Here is a 19,534-nt window from a genome sequence, read left to right on the forward strand (position 1 = left end):
GACCGGGGCGGGGGGGGTCCCGGCCCGGGGACCCGGCGCGGAGCGGTGTGCCGGCGCCGGGTCCCGGTGCGGGGTGCGGGTTCCCGGTACGGAGCGGGGCCGCGGTGGTCGGTGCCGGTGCGGACCCCGGGCGCGATCCCGCCCGGTGGGTGCCGCAGCCCCGCGCGCTGCCCGCTCCCTCCCGCCGGCACCGGAGGGGGCGGGCCTTGCCGGTGCCCCGCCCCTCCTCCGCCCCGCCTCCGGTCACTGGTGGCCACACCCCCACGCCCCACCCCACCCCGCCGGTCGTGCGCCATTGGGCGAGCGCTCGGGCTCAGGGCCCGCCCCCTCGGCCGGCGCCCACGTGAGCGGCGGGCAGCGCCGCGGGCAGCGCGCGCTCTGCCGGCCCCCGCTGCCCTGCCCGTACTTTTCCCCATCTGCCGCCGCTGCCGGCACAGCCCTGCCCGGCCTCTCCTGCCTGCCCTGCCCCTGCCGTCCCGCCTGTCCCCGCCCACGCTGCTGTGCTCGCCCTCCCCTGCCTGCGCTGCTCCCCCCCGTGCTGCTTTCCCCACACGGCCCCTACTGCCCCGCCTGCCCGGCACAGCCTGGTCCTGCCCGGCTCTGCCCTGCCCGGCCCCGGGGCCGCTGCCTTGCCTCTCCCTGCTGCCGCCTCGTCCTGCCCTGCCCTGCCCCGGTACGCGGGTGTGCACGCACATTTGCACACACACGCACGCACACACGTGCGCCCCGGCCCCGTGTACACCGGGGATTGAGGATGATGAGGATGGAGCGGCCAGGAGCTGGGCTGGGGTCCCTGCCGGGACGCGGCGGTCGCAGGCAGGCAGGGGTGGGCACAGGCACCAGTCCATGGAGCAGGGGGGGGAACACGACACAGGTCATTTAGGGACATTCGGTGCCCAGGGAACCTGGGCAGCGGCGGCTTCATAAGCACAGCGGCTTCTCCCTGTCCTGTGCCCTGGGGAAACTGAGGCAGGGGGCAGCCCCCACCCCTGCTGAGCTGTAACTGCCCCCCTCCGTATGGGCACCAGAGCCAGGGACACTCTGGTGTGGGGTGTCACCCCGAATTGGGGATGCTCCCGGTGAAGGACACGGACACGGCACCCAGGGGAGGTGGCCGGGGGGCACACAGGGAGCTCTCCCCACTGCCGTGGGGCTTCTGGGGACCCCCAGGGATCAGGTCCCAGCATCTGCAGCTGCTCTGAAAAGCCACGGCCAGGCCATGTGTCTGCCCGGTGGCACAGACTCACGGCAGTGACACGGGGCGGGGGGGGATCTGCTGCAGTCCCTCGGGGTGCGGGGGGCCTGTCCGGCCAGGCCACCCCACACACTGGTCCCCTGGCTGACCCCACGGGCTGCTCGGGGGTTCGGGGTGCGATGGCTGGCTGCTCCCGCTCCGGCCCTGGGGAAGGAAAGGAAAGGAAGGCTCCGGCGTTGGCGGGTGCTGCAGCACCCAAAAGGGAGAGCTGCCGCAGTCAGCCGCGGGTAACTTTCCAACAGTGAAACAAAAATAAAAATCACTTTGCAGCTTTGATGAGGTGGTGTTAAACATGCCACCGCCACGAGGGAGGCCACAAGGGAGGATTACGCGGGCTGTTTGAGGATCCGGCTCTCTGCTAAGAGGGTGTTTTTAACAGTAAACAAACACATTGCTTGTGGCAATGTCAGAAGCAGTCTTATCAGGCACTCGAGCATCTTTCCTTGGCATTTATCGCTAATCTGCTAATTAATCAAGAAAAGCAGTCTCCTCCTTAAGACAAGTGGCATTCCTAGGGGGGTCGGTATTGGGACCAGCACCGTTTAACATCTTTGTCGGTGACAGACAGTGGGATTGAGTGCACCCTCAGCAAGTCTGCTGACAACGTCAAGCTCTGTGGTCCGGTCGACACACTGGAGGGAAGGGCTGCCATCCAGAGGGACCTGGACAGGCTTGAGAGGTGGGACCGTGCAAACCTCAGGAAGTTCAGCAAGGCCAAGTGCAAGGTCCTGCACATGGGTCAGGGCGATCAGGGTGATCCCAAGCACAGACACAGACTGGGCAGAAAATGGATTGAGAGCAGCCCTGAGGAGGAGGACTTGGGGGTGTTGGTTGACCAGAAGCTCAACATGACCCAGCAATGTGCGTTTGCAGCCCAGAAATTGAACCATATCCTGGGCTGCATCAAAAGAAGTGTGGCCAGCGGGTTGAGGGAAGTGATTCTTCCCCTCTGCTCTGCTCTCATGAGACCCCACCTGGAGTACTGTGTCCAACTCTGGGGTCCCCAACATAAAAAGGACATGGACCTGTTGGAGCAGGTCCAGAGGAGGGCCACAAAGATGATCAGGGGGCTGGAGCACCTCCCCTGTGAGGAAAGGCTGAGAGAGTTGCGGTTGTTCAGCCTGGAGAAGAGAAGGCTCCATTGACACCTTCTAGTGGCCTTCTGGTACTTAAAGGGGGCCACCAGGAAAGATGGGGAAGGACCCTTTAACAGGGAGCATAGTAACAGGACAAGGGGTAGCAGTTTTAAACTGAAAGAGGGCAGATTTAGATTACACGCAAGGAAGAAGTTCTTCACTGTCAGGGTGGTGAGGCACTGGAACAGGCTGCCCAGCAAAGTTGTGGATGCCCCATCCCTGGCAGTGTTCAAGGCCAGGTTGGATGGGGCTTTGAGCAACCTGGTCCAGTGAAAGGTGTCCCTGCCCATGGCAGGGGGGTTGGAACCAGATGATCTTTAAGGTCCCTTCCAACCCAAACCATTCTATGATTCTGTGATTCACTCTACGTGAGGGAGCAGCACCAAGACAGATCAGCAGAACTCTACCCCATCCCCAGCTCTCACCTGCTCTGGCACAGCAGAGGTCTGGGCATCTCCTCAACCACCTCGTTAGCTCTGGGGACAACAGCAGGGCAGAGCACAACAAGACCCAGAAGGGAAGGGGAGGAGGACAAGGCATGTAAACCTGGCACTGCCCCAGCTCACACCGGGCACTGGGCTGGTGAGAAAGCTCGTGCTGATGCAAGGCAAGGGCGAAGTCATGTCTGTGCAGGTGTCAGGTCACACAGGTAACACACTGTCTCTCTCCTGCTCCGCCAATTTAAGTAAAAATCCCTTCTTTAAATGCTTGTATTGTTTCCCACTGACTTAACAAAGCAGAGCATCAGGTCCAACTGGAGCTCGCCAACACAGGCAGTGACCCAGGAAGAGCAGGCAGAACAGGCAGCGCTGGGAACACAGAGTGAGCAGGGGCAGTTCCAGCGAGAGCTCAGCCTGTCACAGGGAACAGCACTTTCTTCCTGCCCAGCTTTACTTACCAGAGCTGCTCCAGAAGGCAAACTACTGGCCAGAAAAGATGCTTCGTCCTTTGCCTCACTTGACAGAATTTGGGCCAACTGTTTTTGAGACTGCAGTTCTAGTCAGTTTAAAAGAATAACAACAACAACAAAAAAATAGCAAAAAGCTTCCCAGAAAAAAAACCCAACCTTGATCTTTCTTGGATATTAAAGGGGAACAGCAAAGGCAGGAAGAAAACCTCCCCCCCTCACATCAGGGTCCATTTACAGTCATAAGAGGAACAAACGTGGAACAGCAGGTCCTCTCTTCCTCAAGGAAAGCTGAAAGAGCAGAGCTTCAGCTGGCAGCCGCAGCCCAATCACCAACGCTTACAGGGTGACCTCCAGTGGGATGAGGAAGACATGACAAATTTCATGTTACATGAAGAGGAAACTTTATTTTAAACCCATCTGTGTGCATTATAAAGGAGAAGAAAAGGGAAAGAACAAGGTCCTTTGGAGCTTAATATTACCACCACCCCAGGGCACTCGTGCAGCTACAGGATTTCAGGCTGGTTATGAAACAATTCGACTCCTGCCACTTTGGCAGAGAGAGGTGTAACTGTCAGCATCACCGAGATGAAAGGAGGACAGAAAGGGCACTACGTGCACACAATTGCAGACAGAGTTGTATCCCTGCAGTCCCACATTCAAACCGCCCGATGGGCTTAGCAGATGGACTTTGAAGCACAGAAGTGGCTGAACCAGCCCTGTGCCCCGCTGTCCACTCACATGAGCTCCAGCAACGCAGGTGGCAGCCAGGGAAATCCATGTCAGGTCCCATCTCTCTGTACCGCAGCAAGAGCCACCTTCCCCTGCCACAAAAGCAGGCACCTGGCATGCACACCTGCTGCATGGGCTGCTGCACTGCCCCAAGCAGCTGAAACCCCGCTCAGTGAGCAGCCGCTCGCCAGGGCTCACTGACAAGACATCAATGGTCCTTGCTCAAGCAGAGACACCTCCCGTCTTCCCTGAACCACGGGCTAAGGACTACAGCCTGGCAGCCTTTGACGACGGAACTTGTCAAAACACAGTTTCAGATAGCTACAATCACATCCATTTTGAAACAGTTAACTTCTCCTGCCCTCCCCCAACAACTCTGCAAGTTCAGCAGCAGCTTTCCAGCTACAGCAGCTGGCTTGTTTCCGTAACTTCCCCAAACTACACCCAAACGTGGTGCCAGTGTCTCAGGATTTGGCGCAGGACTCCCCAGGCCCTCCTCCAGTGGACCAAGGGTGCTTTCCCATGCTGCCAGCTCCTCTGCCGCCACCCTTCTTTTTCTTCATTTGGCCCTGGGACTCTGCTTTAAGTGTCTCGATCCAGAAGGCGTCAAAAGAGCCTGGAGCCTGGTACCCCGGCTCCTGAGGATTGAGGGCATCTTTGCTGAGTAGGACACATATGGCAGGAATGTTTCTCTTCACTGTCAAGGCATCGAGGCCTGCCTCAGGCACAATGGGTTCCCAGATCTCTTCGATCTGTTTGAAGAGCACTTTGGTGATCTGGTGCAGCTCTTTGAGCCTTCGTTTCATGATTTCCACGCAGGTAATGGTCTTGCTGACAGCCTTGCCTGAGCCAGTGAAAAGGATCTGTCTCACCGATTCCTGCTCCATCTTCCTGATGGCATAGCCCATCAGATTTCTGATTTTGCTGCCGTCCTTCACTTTCATTTCAATAATATCGGGGGGCAGGTCAGTGAAAGGAAGAGGACATGGTTTCTCCACAATTCTGGTCTTCTTATAGTTCTCCATTCTGCAGTGCTGAAAAGGAAAACAGATCCATTAAAAAACTCCCACTATAATTGCTGCACCAAGAAACTCTCACCACGATGAGCTACAGCCTCTCCTCCAAAGGGCACTCTGTGCTATCAGAGTTGGAAATCCTGAAAAGGCATATCCAAAAAATCAGCAAGAACGCCCTACTCATGCTGAGGAGTCAGCACGTACCTACAGAACGAACAATGCTGAAGGGCAGTCTGGGCCCTGACAGGCAGGCGGTGGAAGGAACAGGGCTGGTGTTATGGCAGGATGAAATAAAAAATACAGGCAGTACCCCAGAGAAAAGCTGAGAACAAACAGGTGAGCTGAGGTTACCGGGAACAGAAGCCAGGTGGATACTGACCACAGCTGCACCCCATGAGCTGCACCAGAACACACATGATGAACCCAGGCACAGCACACCTGCAGCAGCTCACTTGCGTTACAGAAACGGGGTTGTGGGGCTCTGAGCCCCGTGACCAGCCAGCCTAAGTGAAAGGCCAGGGACTGGCTACTTGATGCAACAGTGCAAGTCACAGGGGAGTCGGCAAGCCAGGGGTTGCAGGCAGGAAACAGGTGGCGAAGAAGCATCTGGACAACAGAAAGGCACACGATGAACCAAAGAAGCTGTTTCCAAAGGAAAGGAAAGGACAGAAAGGTCCAGTCTCATAGCTCCCCTCCCTACCAAGGCAGGGTCCCTCTACCAGCATCCTGACCGAGGCCTGCCTAATGTGCGTAGGGCACCCCTCTCCCCACCACAGAAATCCCGAGGCGCCCAAGCACGTGGCTCTGAGGCTTCGCCGTCTGTAGGCCCGTGAGCCCTGTCTCACCCACAGCCGGCACCCTGTCCCCCATCCCCTGAGGGGACAGGGCAGGCCAACGCCTCCCTCTCGGTACCCAGGAAGCACACGACCCCCACGATGCCCTGGCCCCCCAGCACAGCAGCAGCCCGCCATCGGTGCCCGGCAGCCCCGCACGCACCCTGCTCCGCTGGGCAAGAGCAGCGCCAGGCCTGCCACAGGGGTGGACACCGCTGCTACGGGGGAGGGGGGCTGCCAGCGGGCGGCAGGGAAGGTCGAGCTCCCTGCCGCAGGGGTTAGGAAGGCCAAGCCACTGCTGGGGGGCTGCGGCCGGGGCGGGCGAAGGGGGCCGGCAAAGCCACCGCTGTGGGGATGGGGGCGGCGAGCCAGGCTGGAGTCCCAGGGCCTCGGGAAAGGGCCGGCCGCTGCCACCGGGAAAGCGCGGCCGGGGGCGGGCCAAGCGCCAGCTACCGGGGGAGAAAGGGAGCCGGGCGGCTTGCGCAGGGGCCTGAAGGGACGGGAGGGGAGGCCAGGCCGCGGCGGCGGCGGCGGCTGCTGCTGCAGCGGCGGGGCGGGCGGGCGGGCGGGCGATAGGCCCCACGGCGGGGGCCCGTGGGGAAGCCAGGCGCCGCTGCAGGCTCCCGGGAGGAGGCCGGGGTGGGCTCCATGCGCCCATGGGGAGGCCGGACATCGCCACGGCGGAGGTTGGGGGTGCGGGAGCAGCTCTCACCTGCCGCCGCCTCAGCGCGAACCCTCGCCGATAAAATGGCGGCGGGCGCCAACCGCACGCAGGCGCCGGGGCGGGCGGAAAAGGGGCGGGCGGGAGGCGGAGCGCAACACCCCGGCCCCGCCCCTCCGCTCCAGCGCCTGGGCGCGTCGCGGTGGGCGGGGCGTCGCGGTGGGCGGGGCGTCGCGGTGGGCGGGGCCCCGTGTCGTGAGCCACGGCGGGTCAGAGCCGCCCCGGGACCGCGAACCTTCCGTGTCCCCGTCCCCGTCCCCCCGCGGCGGTCACGGGCGGCGTCTCCCTGTGCGCCCCACGCAAGGACGCTGCTGAGCTGCTGCTGAAGCGTCCTCCAAGTACCCGCCGTTAGCCCACCGGGAGGAAGGTCGAGTTCCCAGTCCGGGCCCGGGGGGCCCAGCAGAGCCTCCCGGGCAGCCGGAGGAAGGGAGCGGGGCCGAACGCTGCGGGGAAGGCTGCGGGTCTGGAAGGGATTTACCGGCCCGTGGAGGGACGGTCTGGCGCGCCAGGAGGAGTCCTTGGACCCAGGGAGGCACAGACAACGCAGTCAGCACTGCAGGACTTTACTACGCTCCACAGTTAAGAGCAGAAAGGGAGTTTAAAATACGTTACAAACCAAAACGTGTTTTGGGGAAGTGCAAGATTTGCAAACAGTGGCATATGAATGAGTAGCGTGGCTTCGATTCGGGGCCGACAGCTCAGCCGTAGAGCCAGGGTGCTCCCCGAGAGCCTGTGATGTCGCTCGCAGCATGCTCAGGCCAAGGGGGAAGGTGCTGAGACAGCAGGGTGCAAGCTGTGCTGCAGCCTCTCCAGAGAGACCCACGGCCAGCAGGGTCCCCGGGGTTCTCCACGCTCCCGGCTCTGCCATCACTCTGCCACAGGCTTCACCTCCTTGGCCATTTCCAGCCGTGTCAGTATTTCATTCCACTGGACAAAGTGCTTGGAGAGAAGCAGGATCTGGACGTGACTCATAAGGAAAGAGATGTGAAAAACGCAGGGAAGAAACCAAGGTCAGAGTGCCCTGGCAGCAGTGTTACAACCCCAATTCCTTAGGAGAGGAAGCAGCCCAGGGCACCAGGCTGCAGGAAGCCCACACGGACTCAAACCATGCAGGCACTGAGCCACTATGCAGCACCAAACACCGATGGGCATCCAGGAGGCACTTCTGAACACCACGTAGCACTGCGTTTCAAGGGGCTTTCTACAGAAAAGAGCAGAGCTCCCCTACCCACCGCAGTTTTAGGACGTGTCTCAGCACCAGGGTCCTACACAGCCAGGACTAGCCACTGTTTGGCTCAGGCAGGTCGCAGGGACCAGCAGTCACCCGACAGAGATGCCAGCGCACCTCTGGCCAGTGCAAGCTCTGCACTAGCACGCAGGCTGCGCCACTGCATCGTGCCGAGCTGCGCTGTGAGCCGATCCACCACAGGGGCTCTGGCTTGCAGGTGGCACCCTGCCCTTCCCTCCTCAGGGCAAGGCTGGGCAGTTTTGGCCCTCGGCTCCACTCCTGAGAGGAGTACGACAGGGACATGGGTATCACCATGTCAGAAGGGGCACTGCCCATTAAACCCAGGGCTGGGGATCCAACAGTATGGGATGGGGGGAGGCAGCCCAGGAGACAGGTGGGCAGTTCAGCTGTGTCAGGCCAAGGGACAAAGGATACCGTTTTATTGTAGTCTTTGAGGAGTGCCTTGATAGTGTTGGTGAGATCGTGACGCTGTTCCTGTGGAGAGGGGAGCCACAGTGAGTGAGCAATAAATAAGGTGAAGGCCATCTGTCCTCCCAGTCCCTGACAGCATGGGGGGAAACTCATCCAAGGCCAGTACTGAGATTAGCACTCAGACGCTGGCTCTGGCCACTCATTGCAGCCAGAAGGGCTTCAACAGTCAAGGGGAAGGTTACAAACACCCGTGCTGATGAAGCATCAAAGCCCCTGGGTGTAAAAGCAACTAGGCCTTAAACCTTACTGTTTCTAAGACTATTCATATTAGACATATAACTAATGATTAGAAATTGGTTTAGACATGATGAATAGAATCCAGGTGCTTATAAAACAATATGCATAAGCTGCTTATTTGTCCTACGTGTCTCCCCCTCCATGGCTGGCTTGAAACCCAGGCAAGCTAAATCAACAGAAGAAGGATCATACATCTTAGACCTAAGACATGGGAGTAAGTGATTAACTTTAGAACAAGATAAATTAATAGAATAGCCTGAGTGATTTTCAGAAATTCAAAGGTGATCTTTGATGTGTAAGCAGATAAGTGATTGTGGTGACCAAAGACCTTCTGCCTACGACCACTAACTTCAGAAGAACCGGGACACGAGAATTGAAGAGATGAGGAACGATAACAACATGGGCACAGAGATCGACTGGAAAACTACAAAGACTTTGGACTGGGACAATGGGTGGTAAAAAGGTATATAAGATTGGGAAATTTTTGGAAGGTTGCCATTCACTGCGGTGGTGGCCCAACTCTTGAGCTGTTAATAAAGCAAACCTAGAGAAACCCACGATTGAAAATTCTTTAGCAGAATTCGCAACACAGATGGAACTCTAGGACACAAGAGAGAAAGAGAGCAACTGGGTATTTCTCTGGACAAACCTGTTACCAACACTCACTTGATGACAGAAATAAACAGGGGAGTTCACCTGAGAGACTTGGGCACGGGTAATTCAGATAAAATTATCCTGGGAAACTCTTGTATTTAAACTTGCAAAAAAATATTAAGAAAGATGGGGTCAGCACCCAGCGTTGAAAGGGGGATGCCCCTTGCTGAGGTTTTAGAAAATTGGAAAAAGATACCCTTGGCACAGACACTGCAAAAAAGGAAATTGATAATATTGTGCCAAGAGGAATGGCCATTCCTGATGAGAAATAGAGGAGGGCCAATGGATGAGCGGCCTTCTAAGGGAACATTTAAACCCCATAAGCAGAAAGTTTTGAGAATGATTTTGGAAGACTCCGGAAGTCAAGATATTGATTATTGGTATATTTGGTATAATTGGGCACAACAAGGGAGGAAAACTCCCTTGTTGAAAATGAGGAAAAGTTTACTTTCCTCAGCCCCTGAAGCTGAGGACACTGAGCTTTTCTCTAAGGGTGTTGGCATGTACCCAATGCGTTTGGACTACATCCCAAACCCAAGAGCAGGTCCGGGTGCACCTGCTGAAGTTCCTGCAGTAACTGCAGTAATGAGGCATGAACCTTCGAAACAAGGTGATTTAGTAGCTTGGCAGTTGAAGATGCCTCGGCTGCGTGATGATGCTGAAAAATGTGCTCAATTGTTATCGGAAATTGTCACTGATTATACCCCTAATTGGAGTGATATGAGGAGTCTGCTGCAAGAATTATTTCAGGCAGAGGAAAGAGAAAAGATTTTTCAAAAGGATAGAGAAATTGCTCAGAGAGGCCAGAACAAAACAGAACAGTACATGGCCTGAACAAAATCCGGAATGGAATCTCGCAACCACAGAAGGAACTAGGGCTCACCGAGCTGCCATTCAACAATTAATAGAAGCAGTTCGCCAAGCTGGTGAGAGAGTAACTAATTGGAATGTAGGCAGGTTTTAGAATGTAGGCAGAGACCTGATGAACATCTGAGTCATTACTGGGGACGATTGAAGGCAACTTTATTGAAATATGGGGGCATGACCTGTGACAATTTCCAGGAGCCTTTAGCTATCAGTGTTTTTGTAGATCAGTCTGCTCCAGACATAAGTAAATATTTTAAGAAACATATGCCAGGCTGGCAAGGTGAGACATTAGCTAAAATTCTAAGTATTGCTGCCTTTGTTTTTGATGGGAGAGCTGAAGAAAGACAAAAACAGGAAGAAGATAAATTAAAAATTGAAAGAAAGCAAGAGCGAAAAGGAGAGAGAAATTGGACTGTTAGCTGCAGCAATTACTCAGAAATTTAACTCACAATTGAGAGGTCGGGGATTTTCTCCGGGGAGATTTAGGGGAAGAGGGGGCAAAATAGAGTTCCCCCTCTTTCCCAACATGCTAACTCTTTAGACTGTTTTTATTGTGGAAATTTAGGACATACACAAAGAGTGTCCACCGAGACGTGTTGCAACCCAAGGAGGACTTCCACCTGCCCAACCCCCATAATCTCATTCGCAGTAAAGAAAGGTACTCCTCTTCTCTGGAAACTAAAAGAGCAATGGAACCTGTCGGAATCAAGGTAGATGAGGACGGTCAGATTTCTGCAAAGGTAAACAGTATTCTTGTTACTTTCCTAGTAGATACGGGAGCAACATTGTCTTTGTTAAATTTTGAAATCCCCCAGATGTCAAATGAAGCTGTGGTAATATGGGTGGTGGTGGTGGAAGAGATAAAATATTTGTCTACTCCTCTACCAGTAGTCTTGAATGGAAGATTAGTCTGGGGAAGGTTTGTAATTTCTCCAGACTCTCCTGTTTCCCTTCTGAGATGAGACCTCTTGCAGGAATTTGGCACGTTTATCTCTTTGGCACCTACAGGCATGCGATTAATTGTAATCGGTTTTGAAGTAATCCAACTTAAAGAACAAAAACATAGTGATTCAAAAAACAAAAGAAGGGACTCCTCCTTCAATTTGGCAATATCAAACTATAAATGAAGCCATTCCTAGCATTGAAAAACAAATTGTGCATTTCTTGGAAAAGGGGATTGCGAAAGAATGCCATAGTCCCTATAATACCCCAGTTTTGCCAGTGAGTAAACATAGGACAGGTAAGGATGGAGATCCTGAATATAGATTTGTTCCAAGATTTACAAGCAGTGAACGAGCATGTAATTACTCCACACCCTGTGGTGCCGGATCTTAGTCTGATTTTAACCCAGATTCCAGTCTGGGTGCAGTATTTCACAGTGCTTGACCTTACCGGAGCTTTCTTTAGTATCCCAATTGCTGAAGAAAGCCAACCAATTTTTGCCTTTACTTGGCAAGGGAAACAACTTACTTGGACCAGACTACCGCAAGGTTTTACCAGTTCACTAACGATTTTTTCTCAGATTTTGAAGAATGATTTACAAGATTTAATTTTTCCAAATAAATTGATTTTGGTGCCATATGTTGATGATTTGTTATTGGGAAGTAAAACTGATAATGATTGTATTCGAGATACTGAGTATCTGTGTATCCAACTTGTTAAAAAGGGACACTGTGCATCTCCATCTAAATTGCAGTTTTGCAAACAGCAAGTAAAATATTTGGGATTTATATTAAAGCCTGGAGTACGGGAAGTAGACCCTGAAAGAGTCCAAGCAATTCAAGAAATACCGAGACCAGTGACAAAATAACAGTTGAGAGGATTTTTAGGACAGGTGGGATTTTGCCGTCCTTGGATCCTGGGATTCAGTGAAATAACTAAACCTCTGCACGAAGCAACTCGAAATGAGGAAACAGAACCAATTGGTTGGGGCACTGAGAGGGAGAAAGCCTTTCGTACTTTAAAGGCTGCACTCTTATCTGCCCCAGCGTTAGGGCTTCCTGATATTCAAAACCTTTTAAATTATATTGTGATGAAGTAAAAGGAGTTGCAAAGGGAGTCTTAGTACAAACTTTAGGACTGCATGAGAGACCTGTTGCTTATTTTTCTTCTATGTTGGACTCAGTGACTAAAGCAACTCCTTTTTGTATCAGAGTAATAGCAGTTGCAGCTGAAATTGTTGAGAAAACCAGAACAATTGTTTTAGGTCATCTACTGTTTGTGTACCCCACGAGGTAGAAATTTCGTTAAAGCAATATGCGGAGAAAGCTTTGTCTCCACAACGGGCACATAGATATGACATAATTCTTTTATTGGCTGATAACTTGAAACTGGAAAGGTGAAATACTTTAAACGCTGCAACTTTAATGCCCTTACCCTCTGACAGAGAAAAAGATAACCACAATTGTGTTTATCTCGTAAGTGAAACCAGCAAGCTGCGAGATGACCTGAGAAATCAATCTTTAGATAACCCTGATTTGAACCTCTTCACAGATGGCTCATCTTACTATGAAGAAGGTTGAAGATGTACCGGTTTCACAGTCACCACAGAAACACACGTACTGTTGGCTGGATCTTTGCACCTTTAGGTGCACAAGGAGCAGAAATAATTGCTCTAACTGAAGCTGCTAAATATGCAACCGGAGTAAGAGTTAACATTTATACAGACTCTAAATATGCTTTTGGTATATGTCATGCTACAGGGGCTTTATAGAAGGAAAGGGGGTTTCTGACTTTGGCGGGAAAAACTGTTGCCCACGGACCACAGATCAAAGACCTCTTAGAAGCGATCCAATTGCCCTCTGAAATATCTGTGATCTATATAAAGGCACACACTCAGAGACAAGACATGATCGCAAAGGGAAATCCTCTAGCCAACCAAGCCGCTAGAGCAGCAGCACGACAGGTTGTGTCCGTTATGTCTCTGTTACAACATGAAATAACATTTGAGCTCCCAGACTTAAATAACCTGTGTGAAGACCTCCCTGAAGAAGAAAAACAACAATGGACTCGGCTGGGAGCCCACCAGTGAGAAGGGCAGTGGATTCTGAATAACAAATCTCTCCTTCCAGAAAGGTATTTATTACCGATAACATGGTGACACCATGAGAGGACCCATGGGGGACCAGAGAGCCTAGCGCTCCGAATCCAGAGACTCTGGGCAGCTCCAGGAATTTATGCAGCAGCAAAAAGAATTTGTGAAGGATGTAAGCTTTGCAGACAATATGCCTCAGTGTGAATTAAACCTCCCAGTGGCAAAAGACCTCTAGCCACCTTTCCTTTTCAAAAACTCCAAACTGATTATGCAGACATGCCAAAAACAATGGGGTACTCTTACATGTTAGTGATTGTTAGCTATCAGGATGGGTGGAAGCTTTCCTGACTAGGAAAAATGTTTCTAAGCCAGTAGTAAAAGCCTTATTGAAAGAAATCATTCCAAGGTATAGGGTTCCTGAAGTAATTGACTCAGATCGAGGGAGTAATTTCACAGCTGCTATCCTGATTCAGATTTATAATTCTTTGGGGATTTTTAATAAATTTCATACTACACATCATACCGAATCATCTGGTCAGGTAGAATGAATGAATAGGACATTAAAGGAAAAATTAGTAAAAGTTTGTAAACAGACTGGTTTGAAATGGCCTGAGGCCCTAAATTTAGTTTTGTGGGATATTAGGAATACTCCAAGGCAACCAATTGGAGTTTCTCCTGAGATCCTTTTTGGGAGAATACTTTCTGTTCCAGGAACATATGTGCCAGCAAAGACTAGCTTCCTGGATGGAGATGAACGGGTAACACAATACCTTTTGTATCTACAAAATTCTTTTTTCCAAATGCATAACCATGCCTATTGGTATCAGGGAATAAGCCCTGAAATCCAAGTTCATGATATACAGCCAGGGGACAAAGTTTATATAAAGAATTTCAAAAGAAAAAACAGATTTGAACCAAAATGGGAATGACCTTATACTGTTCTACTGACTTCCTTTTATGCCATCAAGGTATCTGGGGAACAAAATTGGATCTATCATTTGCAAGCACACAAAGAATCTGAAGCGTAATGGACAATTGTAAAGTATTACTCCTTTTTGTATTAGTTTGTATTTTACCCTGGATTGACACCTTGTGGACAAAATTTGCATTGCGATACCGAGATGCCTGTACCAATAGAATTGTTGTTATATATAGTGATCGTTCTTTTCAACTTTCAGGCCAAATCACAGGCCTACAGGAAAAGCCTGGACAGGTCATTTTTTCGGCTAGTTATCCGAAGACCAGACAGAGAGGCCCTATTTACTCGCTTTTTAATTTTCTCAAATTCTGTGCTAATGTTAGAAGTAGACTTGACGACTCATGGGATACCTGGTCATTTGTTAGATGGTGGATTCCAGCTCTAGGAGTAAGTGAATTGGAGAAAGCAGTCTTCAATGTCTCTGGAGAAATTGAAAAATTAGCAAATTCAACTGCTCATGGACTTTCCACTCTCCAGAAAGAGGTAACTGAACTTTCAAAAATGACTATTCAAAACCTAATGGCCTTAGACATGATTCTGGCTTCACAAGGTGGAGTTTGTACTGTCCTAAATACGAGTTGCTGTATGTATACTGATCGATCAGGAGAATTAATGACAGATATCCAGAAAATTTGGGAGGTTAGTGCCACAATGCAACAAATTCAAAGAGATGACACATCTTGGGGATTTTCTGACACATTCTCTTGGTTAACATCTTGGTTTCCAAATTTGACTACTTGGGTGAAAAAACTAATTGTAATAGTCCTTGTTATAATCATAGTAGTATGTGTGATTGTTTTGTTTCAATGCTTTGTAGGTTGTAACTCTAGGGTAGTACAGAAGATAGAAAGACAAATGTGGAGTTATCAATAGGATCGCAGGAGTGCGATGAAAAACAAAAGGAAGGAATTGTAAAAGGAACTAGGCCTTAAGCCTTACTGTTTCTACGACTATTCCTATTAGACATATAACTAATGATTAGAAATTGGTTTAGACACGATTAATAGAATCCAGGTGTTTATAAAACAATATGCATAAGCTGCTTATTTGTCCTACGTGTCTCCCCCTCCATGGCTGGCTTGAAACCCAGGCAAGCTAAATCAACAGAAGAAGGATCATACATCTTAGACCTAAGACATGGGAGTAAGTGATTAACTTTAGAACAAGATAAATTAATAGAATAGCCTGAGTGATTTTCAGAAATTCAAAGGTGATCTTTGATGTGTAAGCAGATAAGTGATTGTGGTGACCAAAGACCTTCTGCCTACGACCACTAACTTCAGAAGAACCAGGACACGAGAATTGATGAGATGAGGAATGATAACGACATGGGCACAGAGATCGACTGGAAAACTACAAAGACTTTGGACTGGGACAATGGGTGGTAAAAAGGTATATAAGATTGGGAAATTTTTGGAAGGTTGCCATTCATTGTGGTGGTGGCCCAACTCTTGAGCTGTTAATAAAGCAAACCTAGAGAAACCCACGATTGAAAATTCGTTAACACTGGGCCTGCACAACTGCCTGCCTCTCCTCAGCATCCATGCTCTGCTTTTGCCCCAGAATGGAAACTCACAGCAAAATGCTGAAAGGGGGCACAAGGCTCTGCCCAAGTTACTCAATGCCAGCTCCAGGAGTGCTCAAACGAGGAAGGAAAGCTGAAGTGACAAGGTGACAGTATCAACAGCCTTCCAGAGACTACAACACTGGGAGAGTGCGATGCTTTACCTCAGTGTCCCAGTGAAAGGGAGAACACCAGCTGGTTAAACCCACTGCCGCTTATTGTCACTCAAACCTCTGTTTTGAGCAGGGTTATGGTAGGCACAGCGCTTTTCTAACTCAGACTCACTTGTCAGAAATCCTGGCTACTTCCCCCCCAAAGTGCTTAAACTTCTTTAAGACTGTGGTATGAATATCCTGGGATTGAAATAACCTGCTATAAATGAGCAATTCAAGCAATGGCAAATACAGGGGTGTCACTACAGCCACTGACAAATGTTTCCTCCTCCCTGCTTGTCAAGACTGTCAAGAATATTCACACTACCTGTTGCTGTATGTGGATTTGAGAGAGTCGCTGTAGTTTGGCTGCGTGGTCAGGAATGGCTGAAAGGACAGAAGAAAAATCCATTTTGTTTGTTTTACAGCACATGGGATTAGATTCCACCAGCACATCACAGCATAACTCCACTCACTGAATGCAAGTGCCGCACACCACAAACACACCTTTTAAATGATACCTCCCCCTGCGGCTACCCTGTACATTAAATACCAAGTTTATCTGCTAACTCATTGTGGATGGCAAGAGTTAGGGGATGCCCGCAGTGAGGGTTAGTCAAGAACTACATCAGAGTAAACTACTTGGATGAATGCTATGGCGAGCAATTAAAAAGGCATCTCTGCCTATGCCAGGAACTGGGATGTTCTGGACATAAAAGAGCTCATTGGCAGGAATGGGCTGCTGGCCACCATCCTCTCTGCCCAGCTGCTGTCTCTAACCTGCTCCCCGACCTACTCTTATCACCTCTTGACCTTGCATGGAACGTTAGAGCAACATGAGGGAGGAGCAGACATATCACTAAGTTTGTACCTACTTTACTCACACTGGGTTGTGCGCTTAGCTGTCTTCTCCTCTAGTCTGAGGCTCAAGAAAAAAAAAAAGAAAACAGGATAGGCAACAGCTTGCGGGGTGGCATGTGCAGCTCAAACTTGCAGAAGAACATGCATACCTTGGATACTGGCACCGTCCAAGATGGGCTGGATGTTCTTCACCTGCTCCAGAAGGGCTGCTCGGGAAGGAATAAACTGCTCCTCTGGTTGGGGAGGGACAAGAAGCACCATCAGTAAATGCAAGACGCTACTTTGGCTTTTCACAAATACTGGTGAGGTAACTTTTCCAGCTGATCTAGCTATACAGAAAGGGGCTTGTTTATGACTTTATTTAGACTTTTGTGTTGCTCATCCCTGGATCTTGGTGACTATACCAACACAAGGCTGAACCAAATTCTTTGGGGCAAAAGAGGTAGAACACAAGGCTAGAAGGTATTTAAAATACATCCAAAAGTCTTCCATTTTTGTCACAGCCTAGAGAGTATTGCAAGTTGGGTGTTCTAGCTCCAGTTTTTCTTTTCAACCTTTTATTAATTCAGGGTTAAAGTGATCAACACTAAAAAGACAGAACCGATAAAACTGCAGCATGGACGTGCACAAGGGAGCGCTACAGGTGACAGACAACCTTGTACAAACAATCTCTGATAGCTCTGAAGAGGGTGCCTTGCCAGATCCTTACAACTAAAGAAAAGAAATCCATCTCAACCCAGCTTAGGTAAAAGACAACTTTTGCAGTGCTAAAAAAACTCCCCTGTCTCCTCTCACTTCATGTCATACCTGACAAGATGAACTGCAGCTTCATGGCATCTGGAACAGCCATTCTGTCAATGTACTGAGGGTCGAGGTATTTTATTACATCTTCAACTAGAGTGAAAAATAGGTTTGGAGACAAAAAGTAGGAGAGACATTACTGCATTTACAAATGCCATTACTGCATTTACAAATGCCATTTTCCCCCATGCCATACTTCACGTTACTTTGTAAACACTGCCCACTTAGGGTCGTTTTTTTTCAGATCCATGAATTTCTGTAGCACTTGAAAGTATCTGATGTCAGAGCACTGTGACCAAGAACTGACACACAGCTCAAGCCAAATAACTGCTTTGTTACAGACACCTGCAACACTTGTTTTTTATTTGGATAACGATATTAAAGGTGAGTGAAATCTGCTACTTCTTACCCTCAAAACAAAACCAGCCAATAGCCCTCCATCCTGGTCCTTAAAATCATCTACAAATACATGGTTTACATTTTTACACTGAACTGCCACCGCAGCCTTGGACCACAATGACCTTCCCTACGCAGTCTGCTCCTTCTGCAATACCAGACAACAAAACTTGTCCAAGAGACGGCTTTGCAGGACAAAGTACCGCTCCCGGTATCTGCTCCCAATATCCCCCAGTTTGGAGGTGGCTTCTCAGAGCTGTCCACCAGTGGCTGCGTGTGATCCTTACTGCTCCCACCACACACAGAGGGAAAAGCTGATCTAGTGTGCCTGAGTAGTCCAAGCGTGCAAGAAGTCATTTCAGAAGCTCATGCTCCAGCAACCTTCAAGGGCTGCATTTCAGGCAAATCACTGCGCTGATACAGGCAGACAACAAGCAAATAACGCGTTGCAGCGGCCCGTTCCCCACCCCCAACAGCTGAGTGGGAGAATTGCGAGCAGAAAGACCTCACTCAGTTACTTACTTCTCTGCCAAATATGCAAAAACAACAGCCCAAAATCAAAGGGGCTCAGACGGGGAGGGGGGGGGGGGGGATTTTTGTTTAGAGGGGCGAAATGCCACACGGGTGTTTCAAGCTCCCCCAGTCCCCCCGTCCCGTCCCCCCCCCCGATTATTCCCGGTACTCCCCGTCCTCGAGGCCGCTCACTTTTCTTAAACAGGATTTTGATCCTCTCCCTCTTGCCGGCGATATTGCTCAGCGTCACCTGCACCTTCACCAGCTCGTCCGCCACCTGCAGGGGTTACAGAGGAAGGGGACGGGCCTGTCAGACCCGGTCGGGCCTGGGCCTGGGCCTGGCATTCCGAGGGCCGTCCAGAGCCATCCCCCGGTAGCTACGGGCTCCCCCACCCCGGCACCTTGCGCGGCCCCCAGGCCCTGTCACCGCCGAAGACGCGCCGCTCCAGCTCCTCCAACCGCCACTGCAGCCCCTCCAGCTCCACCGCCCTCGCCGCCATCTTGCCGCCGGCCGGAAGGAGCCGCCCGCCGCTTCCGCCCCGCCCCTCCCCGTTGCCATGGAGGCGCGTTGCTAGGGGCCGCCGTCGCCGTGGAGACGGAGGTCGCCGGCGCGGGAAGGGGTGGCGGGGGCGGCGGGGAGGGGAAATGGCGGGGGGGGGGGGGGGGCTGGAGGTGCGAAGCCCCTCTCAGAGGCAAGGAGGGGAAGCTGCAGGCGGTCGATGGTGATTTGCACTGCAGAGGGAGGCGTGCAGGCCCCCCCCCCTCCGTCTCCCCCCCACCGCCACCCCAGCGGTCGATGGCCGCTTCATTCCGGCGTGGTCCTCCAGGAAAAAGGCGGCCGGGTATATTAAAAGGAATTGATATAGCGATCTATGGGCCGTGCGGATGCAGGGCCTTTGAAATCCGGGAGGCTGCCGCGGGCTTTCCCCCAGGCCTCAGCCTGCCCGGGTTCACCTTTCTCCTATCGACCGCTGCAGGTGACGCTCAGGGAAACGTGAGGCACTAACGAATGCAGCAGCCAACCCCAGCCCCACCACTGCCTGCAACTGGCACTCGCAACTGCGGGGATCTCTCGAAGGCACGAGATGAATTTGTGGCAGCAGCGTGCACCACAGCGAAAAGCCCAGAGACTTTCGAAACTGCAGAGGGAGAAGTT

The 19,534-nt window shown here is 51.4% G+C and overlaps 2 protein-coding genes across 2 annotated transcripts; both read right to left on the reverse strand.

Moving 5' to 3' along the window:
- Window positions 1-3,678: 3,678 nt before the first annotated feature.
- On the reverse strand, window positions 3,679-6,670 carry RPP25L (ribonuclease P/MRP subunit p25 like). Its single transcript, XM_075019413.1, has 2 exons — window positions 6,592-6,670; window positions 3,679-5,064 (listed from the first exon to the last, which is right to left on the reverse strand). Exon 2 carries the CDS (start codon window positions 5,053-5,055, stop codon window positions 4,495-4,497), a length of 561 nt encoding a protein of 186 aa, XP_074875514.1. The 5' UTR covers window positions 5,056-5,064; window positions 6,592-6,670; the 3' UTR covers window positions 3,679-4,494.
- Window positions 6,671-7,147: 477 nt separating this feature from the next.
- Window positions 7,148-18,931, reverse strand: DCTN3 (dynactin subunit 3). The gene is made up of 7 exons (XM_075020586.1): window positions 18,780-18,931; window positions 18,571-18,655; window positions 17,476-17,562; window positions 16,818-16,901; window positions 16,136-16,194; window positions 8,264-8,323; window positions 7,148-7,557 (listed from the first exon to the last, which is right to left on the reverse strand). The coding sequence occupies exons 1-7, from the start codon at window positions 18,876-18,878 to the stop codon at window positions 7,468-7,470; spliced, it is 564 nt and encodes a 187-aa protein (XP_074876687.1). The 5' UTR covers window positions 18,879-18,931; the 3' UTR covers window positions 7,148-7,467.
- Window positions 18,932-19,534: the final 603 nt, after the last annotated feature.

This window comes from Buteo buteo, chromosome Z (genome assembly GCF_964188355.1).
Source record: "Buteo buteo chromosome Z, bButBut1.hap1.1, whole genome shotgun sequence".
Classification (NCBI taxonomy): domain Eukaryota; kingdom Metazoa; phylum Chordata; class Aves; order Accipitriformes; family Accipitridae; genus Buteo; species Buteo buteo.

What these genes read in the sequence shown, in the direction of transcription:
- RPP25L (XM_075019413.1), bottom strand. Translation starts at nt 5,055, where the DNA reads ATGGAGAACTATAAGAAGACCAGAATTGTGGAGAAACCATGTCCTCTT.
- DCTN3 (XM_075020586.1), bottom strand. Translation starts at nt 18,878, where the DNA reads ATGGCGGCGAGGGCGGTGGAGCTGGAGGGGCTGCAGTGGCGGTTGGAG. An exon ending in CAAAATCCTGTTTAAGAAAA is followed by an intron (nt 17,563 to 18,570) that starts GTGAGCGGCCTC and finishes TTTTCACTCTAG; the next exon opens with TTGAAGATGTAATAAAATAC. An exon ending in AAATCCACATACAGCAACAG is followed by an intron (nt 8,324 to 16,135) that starts GTAGTGTGAATA and finishes CCCTCTCCACAG; the next exon opens with GAACAGCGTCACGATCTCAC.